This window comes from Corvus moneduloides, chromosome 2, assembly GCF_009650955.1.
Source record: "Corvus moneduloides isolate bCorMon1 chromosome 2, bCorMon1.pri, whole genome shotgun sequence".
Classification (NCBI taxonomy): domain Eukaryota; kingdom Metazoa; phylum Chordata; class Aves; order Passeriformes; family Corvidae; genus Corvus; species Corvus moneduloides.
The window spans coordinates 88582225-88597728 of NC_045477.1; the positions used below are offsets into that span (position 1 = coordinate 88582225).

The 15504-nt window shown below is 45.4% G+C and overlaps 1 protein-coding gene across 2 annotated transcripts; it reads right to left on the bottom strand.

Moving 5' to 3' along the window:
- Positions 1-920: 920 nt before the first annotated feature.
- LOC116440020 (regucalcin-like) lies at positions 921-15470 on the bottom strand. 2 transcript variants are annotated; one of them, XM_032100245.1, is made up of 7 exons: positions 13136-15470; positions 7023-7191; positions 6379-6561; positions 4962-5177; positions 3365-3496; positions 2594-2748; positions 921-1379 (listed from the first exon to the last, which is right to left on the bottom strand). In XM_032100245.1, exons 2-7 carry the CDS (start codon positions 7186-7188, stop codon positions 1329-1331), a joined length of 903 nt encoding a protein of 300 aa, XP_031956136.1. In that variant the 5' UTR covers positions 7189-7191; positions 13136-15470; the 3' UTR covers positions 921-1328. The 2 variants fall into 2 exon arrangements, with proteins under 2 accessions (XP_031956136.1, XP_031956138.1); XM_032100247.1 differs by lacking the exon at positions 13136-15470 and adding an exon at positions 10464-11846.
- Between the last annotated feature and the right edge of the window lie 34 nt (positions 15471-15504).

Consider the following 15504-nt stretch of genomic DNA (forward strand, 5'->3'; position numbering starts at 1 on the left):
CCTCTGCTCCTCCATGCATGGGTTGTTGGGGGAGGTTATCCTCCAACACTGAGGAACATTGAGGCATTGAGTACCTTCTCCCTGCTCATAGTGTCTGAGGGCTTTGAATGGCAGGGGTGAAAATGTCAAATACCTCAGAGGAAAACACTGAAACATCTGGTCTGGTAAATGATGCATATTATTGCCTTCTTTGTAACATTATGAAGTATCAGCATTAAAGATCTGAAAATGTATTATATGCTGTATATCTTTCCAGGCAGCAAAAAGACAGCAAACTCAATGCAAAGGCTAGATTTGACTGCATATCTACAGGTCTCCAGCATTCTGAAATCCTGAAAGGATCACAGCGGTTCAGTGAGTCCAGGGTAGCGCTGGGTCATTATTTAAGCAGCCTCTAAAAATACACTTTGATGTTGTGCTTTCTGGAGGAGAAGGGAGGGGAAGATCTAAAGGGAAAAAGGAGGAAAATACTTGAAACAGGAGAGGAAGAGCACCAGAAGAAAGGGGAACAAGATGGTGAGGCTGTGTGCACATTAAGAGACGTGTAAAGCAAAGGGAAGTCTGTGTGTGTGGGTGTAAATGTCGCCCCTGAGAGGACAACTCCACCGAGCATCCGTGTTTGGTAGCCCGGGCCGTCCTGGTGGTTCACAGCCTGTGTGTGCACTGACTGTGTGTGGCCAGTCAGCATTTTCATGGTAACATCTGAATGCAGAGACAAAACATCTGTAAGCATTTTTTTAAGTATAGTTGCATAGTTTATTTTCAGCAGCCTAAGTGGTGTCCTAAAGACAGGACAGCCTGGAAAAAGGCTAATGAGGATGTAAAAATGGAACCTGGATACTACAAATAGGTCTGATCATCAAAAAAAAAAAAAAAAAACAACACCTCGGGGGAGTCCCACAGCAGAGGAACAGTCCAGCTCAAGGCACCACTTTTAAAATGTTTATTAAAATCTGCTGAATCTGCTGTATCATTGCTGGTATATCACTGTAACATGAGGAGTCAGATTCTGCTTTGGGAACTGCACAGACTTGAAATTCCAGAGCTGGTCATCAGAAAGTTCAACAAAACTACACTTGAGCTCTAAGAGGTTTAGGGTAAGTCACAAAAGCTATCAAGGTGTAACACAGATTAACTTTACCTCTCTAACCTATTGCAGCAAGCCATAGGCCCACAGAAGAAGAAATATCTTCAACTCCAAACATGCACACTCACAAATGTGGGCTCAGAAATCCTCACACAAACAAATTCTGTAGTTCATTTGACTTCTCCTAGTCAGAGCTGCTGCAAGATGGAAGCATTTCTTCTTTGCTGTTTAGTGTCAAGGTTCAAGCAGCATAAAGATTCTGTGGGATCCCTTTCACACCCAGGCCTGTTATCTGTTTAAAAAAAATTAAAAATTAAAAGATAAGAGAAAGAAAACAGATAAATCTCCAACTGCATATAATGAAAACATTCAAACATTGTAGAACAAGTATCATAGCAACAGACTCCTATGTGGAGAGTCCCCTGCTTCAAGAGGAGCCCAGAAAGAGTCATTACTTGGAGTTCTTTCAAACTCATTAAAATCACTAAGATTATCTTGCACCACTAAATAATTTTGCTAATTTAAATGTTATCTGTGGCCCTTACATGTAGTCCTTATCTTCAAAATGACTCATAGTAATTTTTAACATGCTTTGTCTATGCAAGACAAATGTGAATTTGGAAAATACCAATTCCCTTGTGGGACTGGAGAACTCAAGAACAAAACCAAAACAGACAACACTCATTTAATCCTCCTGTGGGCTTCTAAACTATACTGCTTGAGCAATATATCAGGTCTCAGCCATGAGAAATCTGCTCTAAGCACAGCTTTCAACTGGAGTGTCCCAGATCCTAGAATAGATCTCCATCCCTCCTGTAACATCTTCATCCTGTTGCCAAACAGATAAAAGAGTTTGGTTTGGGTTGATGGCAATTGCTGAGTAAGAATGGCATTTTATGTGATGTGCTTTTTGCTAATGGAGTGGAAAAAAGAATGAAGAGAGAAACAAGTTTCAGATTCAATAGCCCTGGACAAAAATGTTTCTCAAAAAGTAGCAGTCATTTTTAACAGACCAAAAAAAATCCCAGAAGTTTTCAGATTGAGATGCAAAATTTTGCCCTGGTGAATTTAAGCATTTAATCTTTACAGGAGAAATATGTTCTGTAAACCTTTAGATTTCCTGGCACAATTAAAAACTGAGAAGTAAGAGAATGAAATTTCCAAAAGTGATGGAAGTATATTAAGAGATAAAAGCAATTCCTTACAGTATATTACAGAATATGCTATCCGTATGGCAGATCCATACCCACTGACTGCCTTCAGATCCTGACCAGCCAAGCTGGCCAACCCAGCTAACAACACTATTACTTGTATTTCTCCAAATCTTCCTTCCAAGTGCATGAGCAGCTCTGCAAAAACAGCTGTGCCTGGCTGGGGGACAAGCAACGCACCTGGAGCAGTTCATGAGGCGAGTGGGATGAGCAAGGGCAGCCAGGGCCACCTCACTCTCAGAACATGAGACTTGGCAGGTCTGATGTACAGAAGGAAAGAAAAAAATCTGCTCACCTTGAAAATCTCTCCTGCGTGAGGTTCCTTGGCTAAGGTGGCCTCATCCAGTCCATCATATGCAGAAGTCACATACATTTCTGAGTAGTCTTTTCCACCGAAGCAGCAAGAGGTGATCCTCGGAGTAGGCAGCCTCACAGTTTGGATTCTTTTTCCTAGGAAAAATGTGCAAGTGTTTTCTAATGTTCATTTTCTAGGAAGCATGTAATTATGAATGTACTATTAGTGCACATGGCACAGATGTGACATTTACTCAGAAGGCACCTCACCTTCAGACAGACCATATCCTGAAGGACAGTTTGTGGGGAAATCAAATTATTTCATCTAACTCATCCCTAACTATTTTTCAGCCACTCCCCTGCATCTGCAAAGCTTCATTTCCTTTTCTCCAAATGAAGCAGTACAGTGTGTGAGGCCAAGAGGGCAGGGACACCTGAACTGGGATGGATGTTTTTCCTTAAAGCATTTCCCAGTTAAACATTTCAACACTGAGAAATTTTATATGCAGTATTTTTGGTGTGGGTTTTTTGGTAGTGGTATTATTAAGAGTGTGCAGTTCATCAGCAAACAGTGGAAGCAGGGGTACCTGACACTGAGAGGCAGCCCAGGGAGCTGCACTCTTTACATGATCAGAGCCTGAACCAACGACGGTCTTGGCAACCCATGGGGCAGAAGTGGGCAACAAATTTCACCTTCTTATGTCACCTTCAAACTGTTTTTCCTGCTGCCATTCCCCTCAGGTTTGTATGCACAAACTGGTGGAGGTCTCACCTGTCTCTGGGTCTATGCGAATGACTCTGCCACCGTCAATACAGGCCACCCAGAGCTTCCCTTCCGCATCTATGCACATCCCATCTGGCATTTGCTCCTCCTTTTCCAGATGGTACAAAAGTTTGGGGCAGGCTGCAGGAAGAGTTACAAAGCTGATGTTATGTGGGCTGCTACCCATTCTGTATCAGTTCCCAGTCTAACATCTTCCATGCTCTTGCAAACATCTACATTCATTTTCTGGGAGAAAGACATGCTGCAAAATGTACATAACATACGTATTTTAAATGTGTTAAAAGCCTGATTCAGCCTGGCTGAGACAAGTCCCCAGCACTGCCATTTGTGTCTGGGATTGTACCGAATTAGTGCTCCTGTTATTCTACCAAGAGAAGAGAACAAAATGCCCCCATCTCTCTTGTTAACCCACCTGCTGCCTGCCATAACACAACTGCTGCAAGTGCAGTAACTTTTCCTGGACTTTCATTGGTCATGGCAGCCTGTATATGTCACATAAATAATCACCTGGGTTTAAACATCGGTGATAAGCAATCTCTCCCAGCTAAAGATCAAAAACTTTACTTTTTAATGGCCATCCAAGCAACCAGTTTTGATTAAGCCTGGACACCAACTGCTCATGGTCTAGGACACAGTGCAGATGTGTTGGTGGGCACGTATGGTCCATGGAGCAGGGTCCACGGGCCATGGACCACCTGCTCTGACCCACCCAGCACCTTCTGGCCATTACACTACCCAAGGAAGAGACAGTTGTGAGCATAAAGCCAAGCCTAGGAAGCTCAACCATATTACTTTTTTATATTTTCAGGGGAAAAAGTTGCATTATATCATCTTTAGAAACCTCATATGCTAAAATCTGTAGAAATAGATGTTCTCAACAAAATGAAATCTGAGTGAATGTAATTAATTTGTGCGATTTTCATCTGTGATTACCCAAAGCTTGCACTCTTTAAAGTACAAAGGCAGTTGAGCCATTTAAATTCCTGTGAAGCATATAACGCTGATACAGCATGAAAATATTTCAAAAAGTTTTGAAATGAGATTATATCCATTTTGCTTACACTTAAATTTTCTTTCTTGCAGATATAATAAAAAATGTTTATCCATAAAATGAATTTAAGTTAGATTTTAAAACATCTCAATTTCAGAAACTTGGTTGGGAAACCTACATCATAATGACAGCTTGATCCTTCAAATACCTTTCTGTGATACATACACAAGCACGTTCTCCACTTGTATTTATGGAGCTAGTACAATCAAAGTAACTCCAGTAGATGGCACTCAAGAATAAATAGCATCCTAAAAGCTCTTTCTCATTCTGCAGTGTAAATGCCTTCTTCCCTGCAACTCCTTGAATAGGTCTGAGCCATCTCTCTAGATGTAAGTAAGCTGAAAGACTGTCAAGTTTGTTCACCAAATACACCTGGTGAGTAACTAAATTGAGAAATATCACAATCAGCCTGCTGACAAGCTGTAACCAGAAAATATGAGAGCTGTCAAATAAATCACTGCATCTCACAGGCCCAGGTCCTGCTGCAGGCAGAGCAGTAGCACTACTTGTCACCGAATTTAAAAGCATGAGTACCGATCTTTCCAGTGTGCACGTCATAGCTGAAGGCATGGACAGCATATGACAGGCTGTCGATGTGAAAGAAGGTCCTGTGGTCCAGGGACCAGTCCAGACCATTGGAGATGTCCAACTGGTCTAACTGTTTTATTACTGAATGGTCAGGGAAGAGGGTATAAAGAGCTCCTTGCCGCCTCGCTCGGACCCCTGGTGCCGTCTCTTCAGCCATCGTACCTGAAATGGAAGTGGGAGCACTGGTTAGAAAGTAGAAGCTTGCTCCTCGTGTTGGATCAGAAAAACCTTCTCTAAGTGTTACCAAGAGGTCCTAAGGAGAATCACAGGATTGTGGTTTTTTTTTTTTTCTTCCTAAAAAGAAGAGATTTTTAGGAAAAATTCTTTGCTGTGAGTGTGGTGAGGCACAGGAACAGGTTGCCCAGAGAGGTTGTGGATGTCCCATGCTTGGAAGTGTTCAAGGCCAGGTTGGATGGGGCTTTGAGCAACCTGGTCCAGTGAAAGGTGTCTCTGCCCATGGCAGGGGGGTTGGAACCAGATCATATTTAAGGTCCCTTTCAACCCAAACCATTCTATGATTCTACAATTCTATGATGAAAGGGACTAATAGGTCCTGTCAGATTGATGCGAAAGAGGAAAAGGAGCAGATCAGGAGCAGCTGCCTCCCAGAGAGCTGATCCTGGCCGATGAAAGGATGTCTCTGCATTGCCACGAGGTTTAAGTCATAGACATCAAAGACCCAAAGGACCACCAGGACATGCCAGGGGGTTGAGGTTTTGTTTACAGCGAAAACCAAGATGCAGGCAGGCATCATATGCTGGTTTTGTTGTTGGTCTTTGTAGGCTACTTTCATGATTTAAATGGGCCATGGCTTTAAAATACAGGTGCACACCATGTGCCTGAGAGCGTTGTCCAAACTGTTCTTGAACTCTGTCAGGCTTGGTGCCATGACTGTTCCAGGGCCTGACTATCCTGCGGGTGAAGACCTTTTACATAATACACAACCTAAACCTCCTTCTTGCCTTCAGGAGGCTGAGGATCTCCCTTGTTTTCCACAGGCTAACCAAGAGAGGCTGCATGTAAAAGGTGCAAGCTGCAGTTCATATTCTGCTCTAGAAGCTGCATCCTTCTCTACGTCTCCAGAAAAATTCCCACCTCTATGAGCCCCTCACTGGCTTTTCATCTTCCATGGAGGCAGTTGTTTGAAAAACACCATCCACCAAGTAGGAGAGCCTTCCTGTCAGATGGCCCTTGTCAACAGCATCTGTCCTCATCTAGGTCAGAGGATGTGAAGTCTCCTGTCCTCCTCCACTGGGCAATAAGCAAGCAGAGCGTTCACAAGACAGAGAATAAAATGCCTTATATAAAATACACTGTAATTAGTTTCCCTTTGCTCCGGGGGAAATTTCTGCCAGGAACTTACCAGCAAAAAACCTCCCCTTTGGATCCACTTTCCCATCATTGAACCTGTTGTTGGGTTTATCTTGCTCGAGCTCGAGGATGGTGGTGACTGCCTGGGTGTCCCAGTCCAGGAAGGCAAACCTGGTCCCCAGGGCGATGACATAGCCCCCACACTGCCGCAGTGCCACTGAGCCGACACGGGCATCTGTGGGTGAGAGAGAGCTGAAGATGAAGGGGAGCTCTGGGGCCATCACTCAGCCCTCACAGAGGGCATCTGGGCTTGACTGGGACATCCCTGACGGGGAAAGGCTGAGCTGATGCCAAGATCCTTCTCCCCTGGGATTGTTAGCACATCTCTCTGGCTCTGTGTTCCATGGACTTTTCCATCTGCTAGAACAGCACAGCCATTAGTGCTATACCTTTTCCTCTGCAGGTCCCAAATGAAAAGTGCATTCCCATTTAGGCTTGTTGGGGCAACATGTGCATGGTCCTCTCTGCTCAGCTGGCTTAGGCCACGCTGTGCTCAGCACCACATTATGGGAAAACAAGGTGTGTGGTCCCATGGAAAGTAAGAGAGACCACCAACCTGCAGGACTCCTGCCAGGAGGGAGGGATGGGAGAGACAGAGAAGACTCCCAGGATGAAGCAGTGAGTACAGACTCTTACCCACAGACACACTCTGCACCTCATTGGTGACTGGGCTCCAGCGGCAAACTTTCTGCGAGTTGATGTCTACATAGACAAGTGCATTCTCCCTTTCTTCCCAGACTGGGCACTCTCCCATCCGGTTCTTCTCCTTCACAACAGACTCGATTTTGATGGAGGAAGACATGATCTGAGGAGAAGTTAATAATGGATGTAATTAGAAGCCATGGTGTGGATTTTTTTATGGCTACAATGTTTAAAAGCAGAGTTTGTAAATGGCAAAGCACTCCAAATCTCACATGACAGAGTAATTTAGGAAATGTCCTATGACATTTCCATGTTCTCATGGCTACAATGAGCTCAAGGCACCACAGCTTCTCCTTAGCAAAACTTTCCTAAACCACAGCTGCTGATGAGGCACCTGGTTCCAGGCACAGGAGTGCTGGGGTTACGGCCCTGAGCTGGAACCGAGCTGTTGTCTGGGGATCAGTGATCCTAAGGGTCCCCCAGACCACAGGGAGGGATCAGTAGGCAGCAGCACCAATCAGTCAGAAATCTTTTTGTGGAAAAACAAGGCTCTGACCTATCACCACAGGTGCATTGACTTCCTCTATAGGAAGATGCTTATGCACCCACAGCACCGACTACTTGCCACAGAGGCCGCTGCACAAGTTCCCACACCGAGTCAGTGAGAATATGCAAACACTGAGGAAAGCTCCTGCCTTTGAAATTCTACTGCTTTGTTTTCCCTCCAAGCATTTCCTCTTCATCAGCCCCCTCACTGCCCCAGCTTCATCTCCAAGCCCTGCTGCACACACCAAATTTTGCCCAATGCCAGGCTGTGGGATGCAATTACCCCAGTTGTTGCTTGGGGGGCCAAGTGAAGCTCCCATTCCATATGCCTGCTTCTGCCAGGAGTTGTTCATACCCTGGCTACCCCATCCCCATTGCAGCAGGGTACTCACAGGGACATCAGTCAATCAGCCACAACTGACTGACACCCACATAGGGTGCACAATCCATCAGGTTTGTGTCCAGAGCCCACTGATGTCCTCCAAAACATGGATCCTGGGCCTGCCCTGACCTTGCTGAGGGGTGGGATGTGAACAATAATCTCCGTCATTCAGCTCTTACAAAAGAAAGAGGCCCACTCACTGCCTCAGTCACCCCTAATAGAGCCGCCTCCACTGCTGCACCCACTGGCCTCAGCACATTTTTTCCACAGATTGGAAGATAATTCTTGGGAGGCAGCCAATCCCTGACATAACATCAATCCTAGGGATTACTGTCTTCAAGTGGGTATTGTTTCCTAGTAGGTGAGCTGGCGATAAGGTTTCCAGATAATTAATTAGCACTAATGCACTTCAAAGTATGTGGTAAGAGCCAGTCGATCACTGTGAGTGGAAACGCCAGGGCTGAGGGACATGGGATCTTTCCTGCAGTGAGTCATAGTGCCAAGGTAAGATTCATACAACCCAGCTATCGAATAGATCCTTCTCCCTTCCAAAAAACACTGGCCACAAGAGGATGGGCAGCAAGCTGCTCCACACAGGCAAACAGCATCAGTCTAAAGTATAAATGAGGATACACAGCAAGATGCCAAGTTTTAACCTCCAAAAACCTGTTAAACAATGCTTGAGCTGGAGGAGTGAGTTTCTCTTAGGTTAAAGCTTTGTGTCATGTGGCTGCCATATGTGGGACCCGAGGCTTGGAGACACAATGCTGACTTTATTGTATCATGGTCTGGAAAGCACAGAGCTGTTCTCATCCCTGTGGGAAAACAAGAGTTCGGCAGCAGCTCGGCAGCAGTGAGGTCCCTGCAGAGGCAGAAAGACTCCAGAGGCAGAAAGCCTCCAGATCTGCAGTAGCCAGTGCATATTTGTCTTGCCAGCTGCTTCATTGACCCAACCGAGCCTTATTAAACCTTTCTTTTCCATTTCATTTACACCCCCCTTGTCCAGCTTGGCCCACACCAAAACAGGGGCCTGGCAGATAAGCCACGGTGAAATACCGATTCACAGACACACCCCACATGCCATATGAGGAGTACACAATCACACTATTGCCAGCTGTTTTGCAAGGCACAGGCAGGGGAGAAACCATCCTGCCTGCATCAGCTGCCTGCTTCCCCTCTCCTGTCCCCCCAGGGATGCTGCAGAGACCTGCCCTGTCCCGTGGACCCTCAGTGCATATCTGCCTTCCCTGACTGCACATTCGGCCTCAGCATCCATCCCCTCTGCCAAAGAAATAACTCCTGTGTATCACTCCAGCTGTGGAAGTTTTCATACTGATGAATATTTTGGCTCAAATCATCATCACCCCTCCCTGTTTTTAAGAAGAGGGCAATTAGAAGAGAATGTCTGTGTTTTGCTAGCTGAGGTTTCACTAATCTTTACAAGCAGCTGAAAATGGAGGCTTTTAACAGGAAGAACCATCCAACCCTAAGTGGCAGCACTGCCCTCCAAAAGAGTCCACACAAGCTGGGAGGGACTCAGCCCTCGTCCTGTCCAGTCCATGTCCCCACTCTGCTCAATGAGCCACCTCCTGCCATGCCCTCCCTGCTGACACCCCGTGGAACTATGCAGCAGTAGCGTTTCACCAAATACAGTATCTCAGAGAGAAAAATGAGGAAATGACCCCAAAAAAACCTCGTTCAAAATACCCCAGCATAATCAGTCCCCAGCCATCCTGCCACCTGGAACCTTTATCTGTGGCACCTCGTACCCGGCTTGGTACAGCACTGACCCATCAGAGATGGGTGTGCAAGGAAAGACAAGAGAAATTCCAAGCAAAAATCACCAAATCCTTTTGTAGTCTCCCAAAATGAAATCCCTGGAAAAAAAACATCATCACATTCACCCTGCCTATATCCTCTTTCAAACATTTTGTTGGCTTTGCAGCCTCCTGGACTCATGCCTAAACCCCTTATGGAGACTACGGGATGGACAGGTGTCACTGAAACATTTTCCAAGTTAAACTGTTTAACTGGTAAAAGTTACCAGAATTTGGAGACCATAAGAAATAATTCCTGTTAGGAATAAAAAACTAATGTAAAAACATCCTGTCTGCCCTGGAAACTAAACCCTCTCTCTGGTAGCTGTTTGAAAACAGCCTTTGTAGACCTCAGTCCACATCCCTTTTCAAATGATCTGGACAAAAGTTGATCATTTCAGTACCCCTAAAAAGATACAGGTAAAATACAAATGAATGACTGGCCTTAAAAGTTTTTTTGCTGTTTCCCTCCCTCTCTCCCTCCCATGCAAACACACATCATTTCATTTTTGATGTCAAGCTGAACCTTTGAATAAGCAGGCAGACAGCTAAAACTTTTAATGTACAGTCAGGAAACCATCTGCATAAACCAACTTTAAGAACCCTTTTCCCCTCAGTCAAACAGCTGAATATTTTTACCAAGCTGGAGGACACCTATGCGAAACTCTGCAGTTCATCACATCAACGCACCTGCTGAGGAAAATATTGCAAGACCTGGGTTGGTGACTCTTTTCCAGCACTGGTCCTATGAAACTGGCTGCTGTTTTCAGCGACGGTTAAAAATGTGCACCAGTTGATGTTATCTGCATGGAGCAGGTAACCTTTTACATTTTGTATTCAGTCAGCAGTCACATGAATGATGAGGTAGGGACCAAAGCCTTTCTGAATAGTCTGGTTTGCAGTGCCAGCAGCAGGACATGGGATAGAGAAAAATCCTTGCTCAGTATTTTGCTCATGTCAGGAGAGAGCGAGAGGGAAACTGAGGCGTTACACCATTCGGTCGCCCCAAGGGTTAGCCCAGTCTTCCCAAATATGGGGTGTCAAAAAGGGAAGGTTAATGAAAGAGGCAGGGTAGGGTTCTGTAGTACTCTGATAAGGAAAAAAATATTGTTGTGATTAAGGCTTATTATCATCATTAAGACTTGGCTCCTACTCCCAGCTGTGCCACAACCTTCTTGTGTGTGAAGTCACAAGGCTCCTCACCTCAAGCATGCAAAGCCTGATCCCACTTTGGCAAAGAGCTCCAAGCTGCTGCCTGTAGCACACACAGGGAAGGACTTTTGCCAGGAAGTCTCAGCAATTGCCATGGATGCTGCAGGATGGCGATGTCTTGCCTGGCTTTTATTTTCTCCTTTCTTTGGCATTTGCCTTCTTTTTGTTGTCTGTGGGAGGCAAAGTGGAAGATGCCAAGTGCTTCTCCCACCCAGCCCTGCTCAGCAGAGGTAGGAGATGGCAGGGCCAGAAAGGTGGGGACAAGGCAGGCTTGCCATGGGGACAGAGTCCAAGCCAGGCAGTGAGCCAGAGCAATCACCAGAGTTTTGGTGACAGGGCCACACTCAGTGAGGGCAGAAGCCACTTGGGAGGAATCAGCCCCAATCCAGCATGCAGGAACAATGCATTTCTTTACTCATGAAAGATTTTGATGAACTTTTTAATTTGATGTTCAAATGATTCACAGGATGAACATGTTTCCCTGATAAGCAAGTAGACAGGATAGACGTATTATCCTATCATAGTCGCCATCAATCCGCATTCAGAGATTAAAAAATTACAGCCCTAAGACAGAGACAAATTCAAACATTTCTAGGGAAAAAGCCAGTAATATTTCCAAGTCAAACTCCTTCTAAAATCACTGTATTACAAGCAAAGTGATTCTGGGTGCCTTGAGGAACCTTCTCAGACTTCCTTGGCCTCCAGTGGCTCCATCCCATCTGAGCACAAACACCCAGTCTCTGCTTGCTCTCAGAGAAATTATCACATTACTCTCTGCTTTCCTTCTTTTAACCTAGATGATAACTTTGAAGGGACATTCAAGTAGAACAATATGCTTTTTTTTTTTTTTTCACAGCATTTTCAGCTGGAAGACATACTCAAAAAGAAAATTCTGGGTTATGATAATTTTCACTGAAAATTAATTTTCAATTGAAAAGAAAAATGAGTGAAATATGTAAGTTATCCTTTTTTCTGCAAAATATTTCCCAAAGCATTTTCTCTAAATGGATTTTGGAGGAGAAAACCACATTTTACAGACAGCTCTTCTCTTCTGGTGACTTGATTGACTTCCTCACCACAGGCTGCAGCAAAGTAAAACCAAGCCAGGCAGAGGGACAAAGAATTCACCTTGCCGCAACTGGAAACACCAAACATACAGCTTTCTGGGTGAGCAGCTTGGATGCTGGATCACCAGCGGCATAGGAAGGACAGCAGCTGGGAAAATTATACCAGAACACGTCTCTCTAATTTATTCAGGTGGCTGCAAATGCTCTGAGGATGCCCCTGCCACATTTGGTACCATCTCTTATTCCTACCCTGACCACTTCTAGGCTACCAACACAAGTATCACATCTTCTACCCTGCCATTTCAACATCCCCCATGTCTGCCTTTCCAGAAGTCGGTCACTTTAGGAAGAGACCGACTTTAGGAGGTTTTGTGGGTGTTGTTGAATGGTGCAACTCTGCAGTAGCAGGTGCATGTATTTGCTAGCCAGGCAGCTATTCTTTTAATTGTTTCCACAACATAAAGAGCCTGGCCTTGCCATGCACTTTGTTTGTTTCTAATGTTGCTGGGTTGCAAAGCAGAAGTTTCTGGTGAAGTTGGCCAAAGGCAGCCGCGCACCCCTGTACCTCTGGTTGACACCCAACCATCCTGTCTCCTTCTGGTGTGGCTTCCTCTCTCCTTTCCCATTGCTTTGGTATCCTCTGATGCAACTCTTACCAATTCTTTTTATAGTCCCTAGTTTTTATCAACATAGAGTAGTCAGGAGAGTATCAAGGCATTATTGCACGATATAATGTTGTATTTAAATAATTGTACTTGTCTTCTGTTCCCCACAGGCATGTGCTCAGACAATAGCTGGGAATTTGCCCCTGTGGCTTTGCAAATATTTAGTAAATCCATCGCTTCACTTTTTCCCCCACAACTCCCCAAAATGTACTTGCGTTACTTATTCCCCTTGAGGCTCCATCCCGTCATTCATTGTGCTAGAAACTCAACTTTGCCTGTTATTTGGTTGTCCTGATTTCTTCAAGTTTTTATGCACCTCTGCCACTGTCTCCGTCTTGGAGATGACAACAGGCATGGTTAGAGTTAACGAAGACACAGGTATTAAAAACCCCGGGCAGATACAGGCATAGCTACTCACCCCAGCGATATCACACTCGACAGTGTTGTCCAAAAGTGAAGCCAAAAGGCTTATCTTTTCGGGTTTCGCCCTTTTGTAGGAAGGGCCTGGTCCCTCCCCTGTGCTCGAGATGGGAAGAACTGGAGCTCCCCAAGCAGTCAGTGCCGCCTGCTTTTATTTCAGCAGAGCTATTTTGCCAGCAAAGGATTACAAGAGCTTTCTCCAGCTTGGTTTGGAATAACTACGCTTCACCTATGACTATAGATTTTGGTCATGAGGGTGAAGAAACCCTTCAGGGCACAGCAGCTGCTCCTCCTGATACAGCCTTTCCTGTCACTGGGTTCTTGCTCAACCCTAATTGAAATCAGTGCTGGTCTTTGATCAAAGAGGTGAGCGCCATTAATAAGCAAGGGATTAAACAAAAGTCAGGAAGCCTTCCTAATTGAGGGAACCGGCAACGGCTCAGCTCCAGTTTGCCAGATCCAGTGCTCTGTCATGGGACTCGAGTCAAAATATGCCGGCAGCACCAGTTTGGGCTCCTCGGGGCTGGGGCGCGGGAAGCAGCTACAGCCTCTGCACTGGAGGCTGCGCAGAGACGCGCTCCCAGGGCATTTCGGCAACATTAAAAATGCAACTCTCCTGGCAGACTTGGCTCTTCCTGCTCATGTGAAGCCCATGAAACCTGTGTAGCAAAGCCGAGCAGATGCTTTTACAGAAGGGGGAGGTGGCATTCATTTGTAAAATGTCTGCAGCAGCTTATTTTACCTGCCTCTGCTCCCACACTCACAAGCACAAAGAAATACGTTATTCAGACCTTTGCCCAGTGCCACCCATGCACAGCATGGAGGAAGAGGGGCTCCAGCAGCCATGTCCTCCCTGCGTCTCATGGGTGCCTCCTGGCCAGCTGTGATAAACTAATCTCTGACCTGATTTTTCATGCCTGTACAAGCTATTGCTCTTACTTTTCTAATGCAGCAAGATAAAAAAGATCAGTTTGGTATTTTGTGTTGTGCTGGCAATCACCCTACTGCCATTGTGGTGGTATGAGGGTGAGGACAGGTACAAAACCTCAACAGTGATGGCAGAGGGAGCTTATCTGTGTTTACGCCCACTTATTTTCTGCTGCATCTCTGGATCTCCATTAGCAATCAACCACAGCAGCCCAACAGCACGGTTCCTGAGCTGCGGGTATCACCAGATTTGTGACTTTAGTGAGATCAGAGCCCTGAACTTGCCACATTCATCATCTACCTCAACTCAAGCTTTCTCAATACTGTGTTTGAGATTGCCTTGTAGCACAAAGTAAATGAAGGATATAGACGTTCCACAAAGAACAAGGCCCAGCTTCCTTCACTGCCTCATGCTCATCCACACTGAAGTGGGGCTGCTTAAATCTCCTTTTTTTTCCAGCTGCCAAGACAGACCCCTGCATGATTAAAAGAGGGGAAACAGTAACTTGCACACAATAATCTTTGAACCCTAGGATCAAAGCAGCACCGAGGCCTCAGTGGGCAGCTGAGTCACCCACTGCGCACTCGAGTGCACGGCTGACACAAGATGATCCATCAGAAACTAACTCCACAGGCCTGCAAAGATGGCAAACCATTACGTGCTGATTCTTGGAGCTACCTGGAGAGAAAATGCACTGCCACAGGCTCGCTTGGCAGTCACTTGGTGGGTTACCCTCACACAGCAGGGTGGGAACAGACAACTGTTCCACCTGCAGATGGAGGTACACTAACATGGGAACATGTAACATTCCAAGAGCAAAAATCCGCAGTTTAAAATCCAACTGAGATACATCACAGTTGTTGCAGCACATACAGGCCTAAAGTTACCAGACCTCTCACTGGACTGCAAAATGCAATCCAGGGAGTAAGTTTTTCATTTACAACAGGTAGTGTGAAGAAACCACAATGGAACTTCCCTTTCCTCCACATTTGTAAAAGCAGTGTCTATTTGGGCATGTGGGCTGCCTTGCCTCTCTGTCCTCTGGGAGAGGTTGGTTCAGGAGAAGGTATGTGCAGGTGGTGCTTTATGTACAAATGGTCAAGAATGCCTGATGTTTTCCTGTCATCATGGATGTCCCCAGAACAGGGGATCTTCAAATGATGGAAAAAGATACAGTTCTTGATTCCAAAAATCTGTGTTTATATTCAACAAAATGAGCAACATGGTAGCATGCACAGGGGAGAGACGGTGATCAGCTCCAGCCAGAGTTAATTTAAGCACAGCCACAGCCGAGACCTGTTAGAAGGAAGCTGCAGGTGCACAGTGAGAGGTATTAATGTTTCAGTTGTTGAGAACATCATAGGACAAACGAAGTTACAGTTAAAACAGTGGTAAGACCACCAAATGGCGTTTTATGAGGAACTTCAAAAATATGTAAA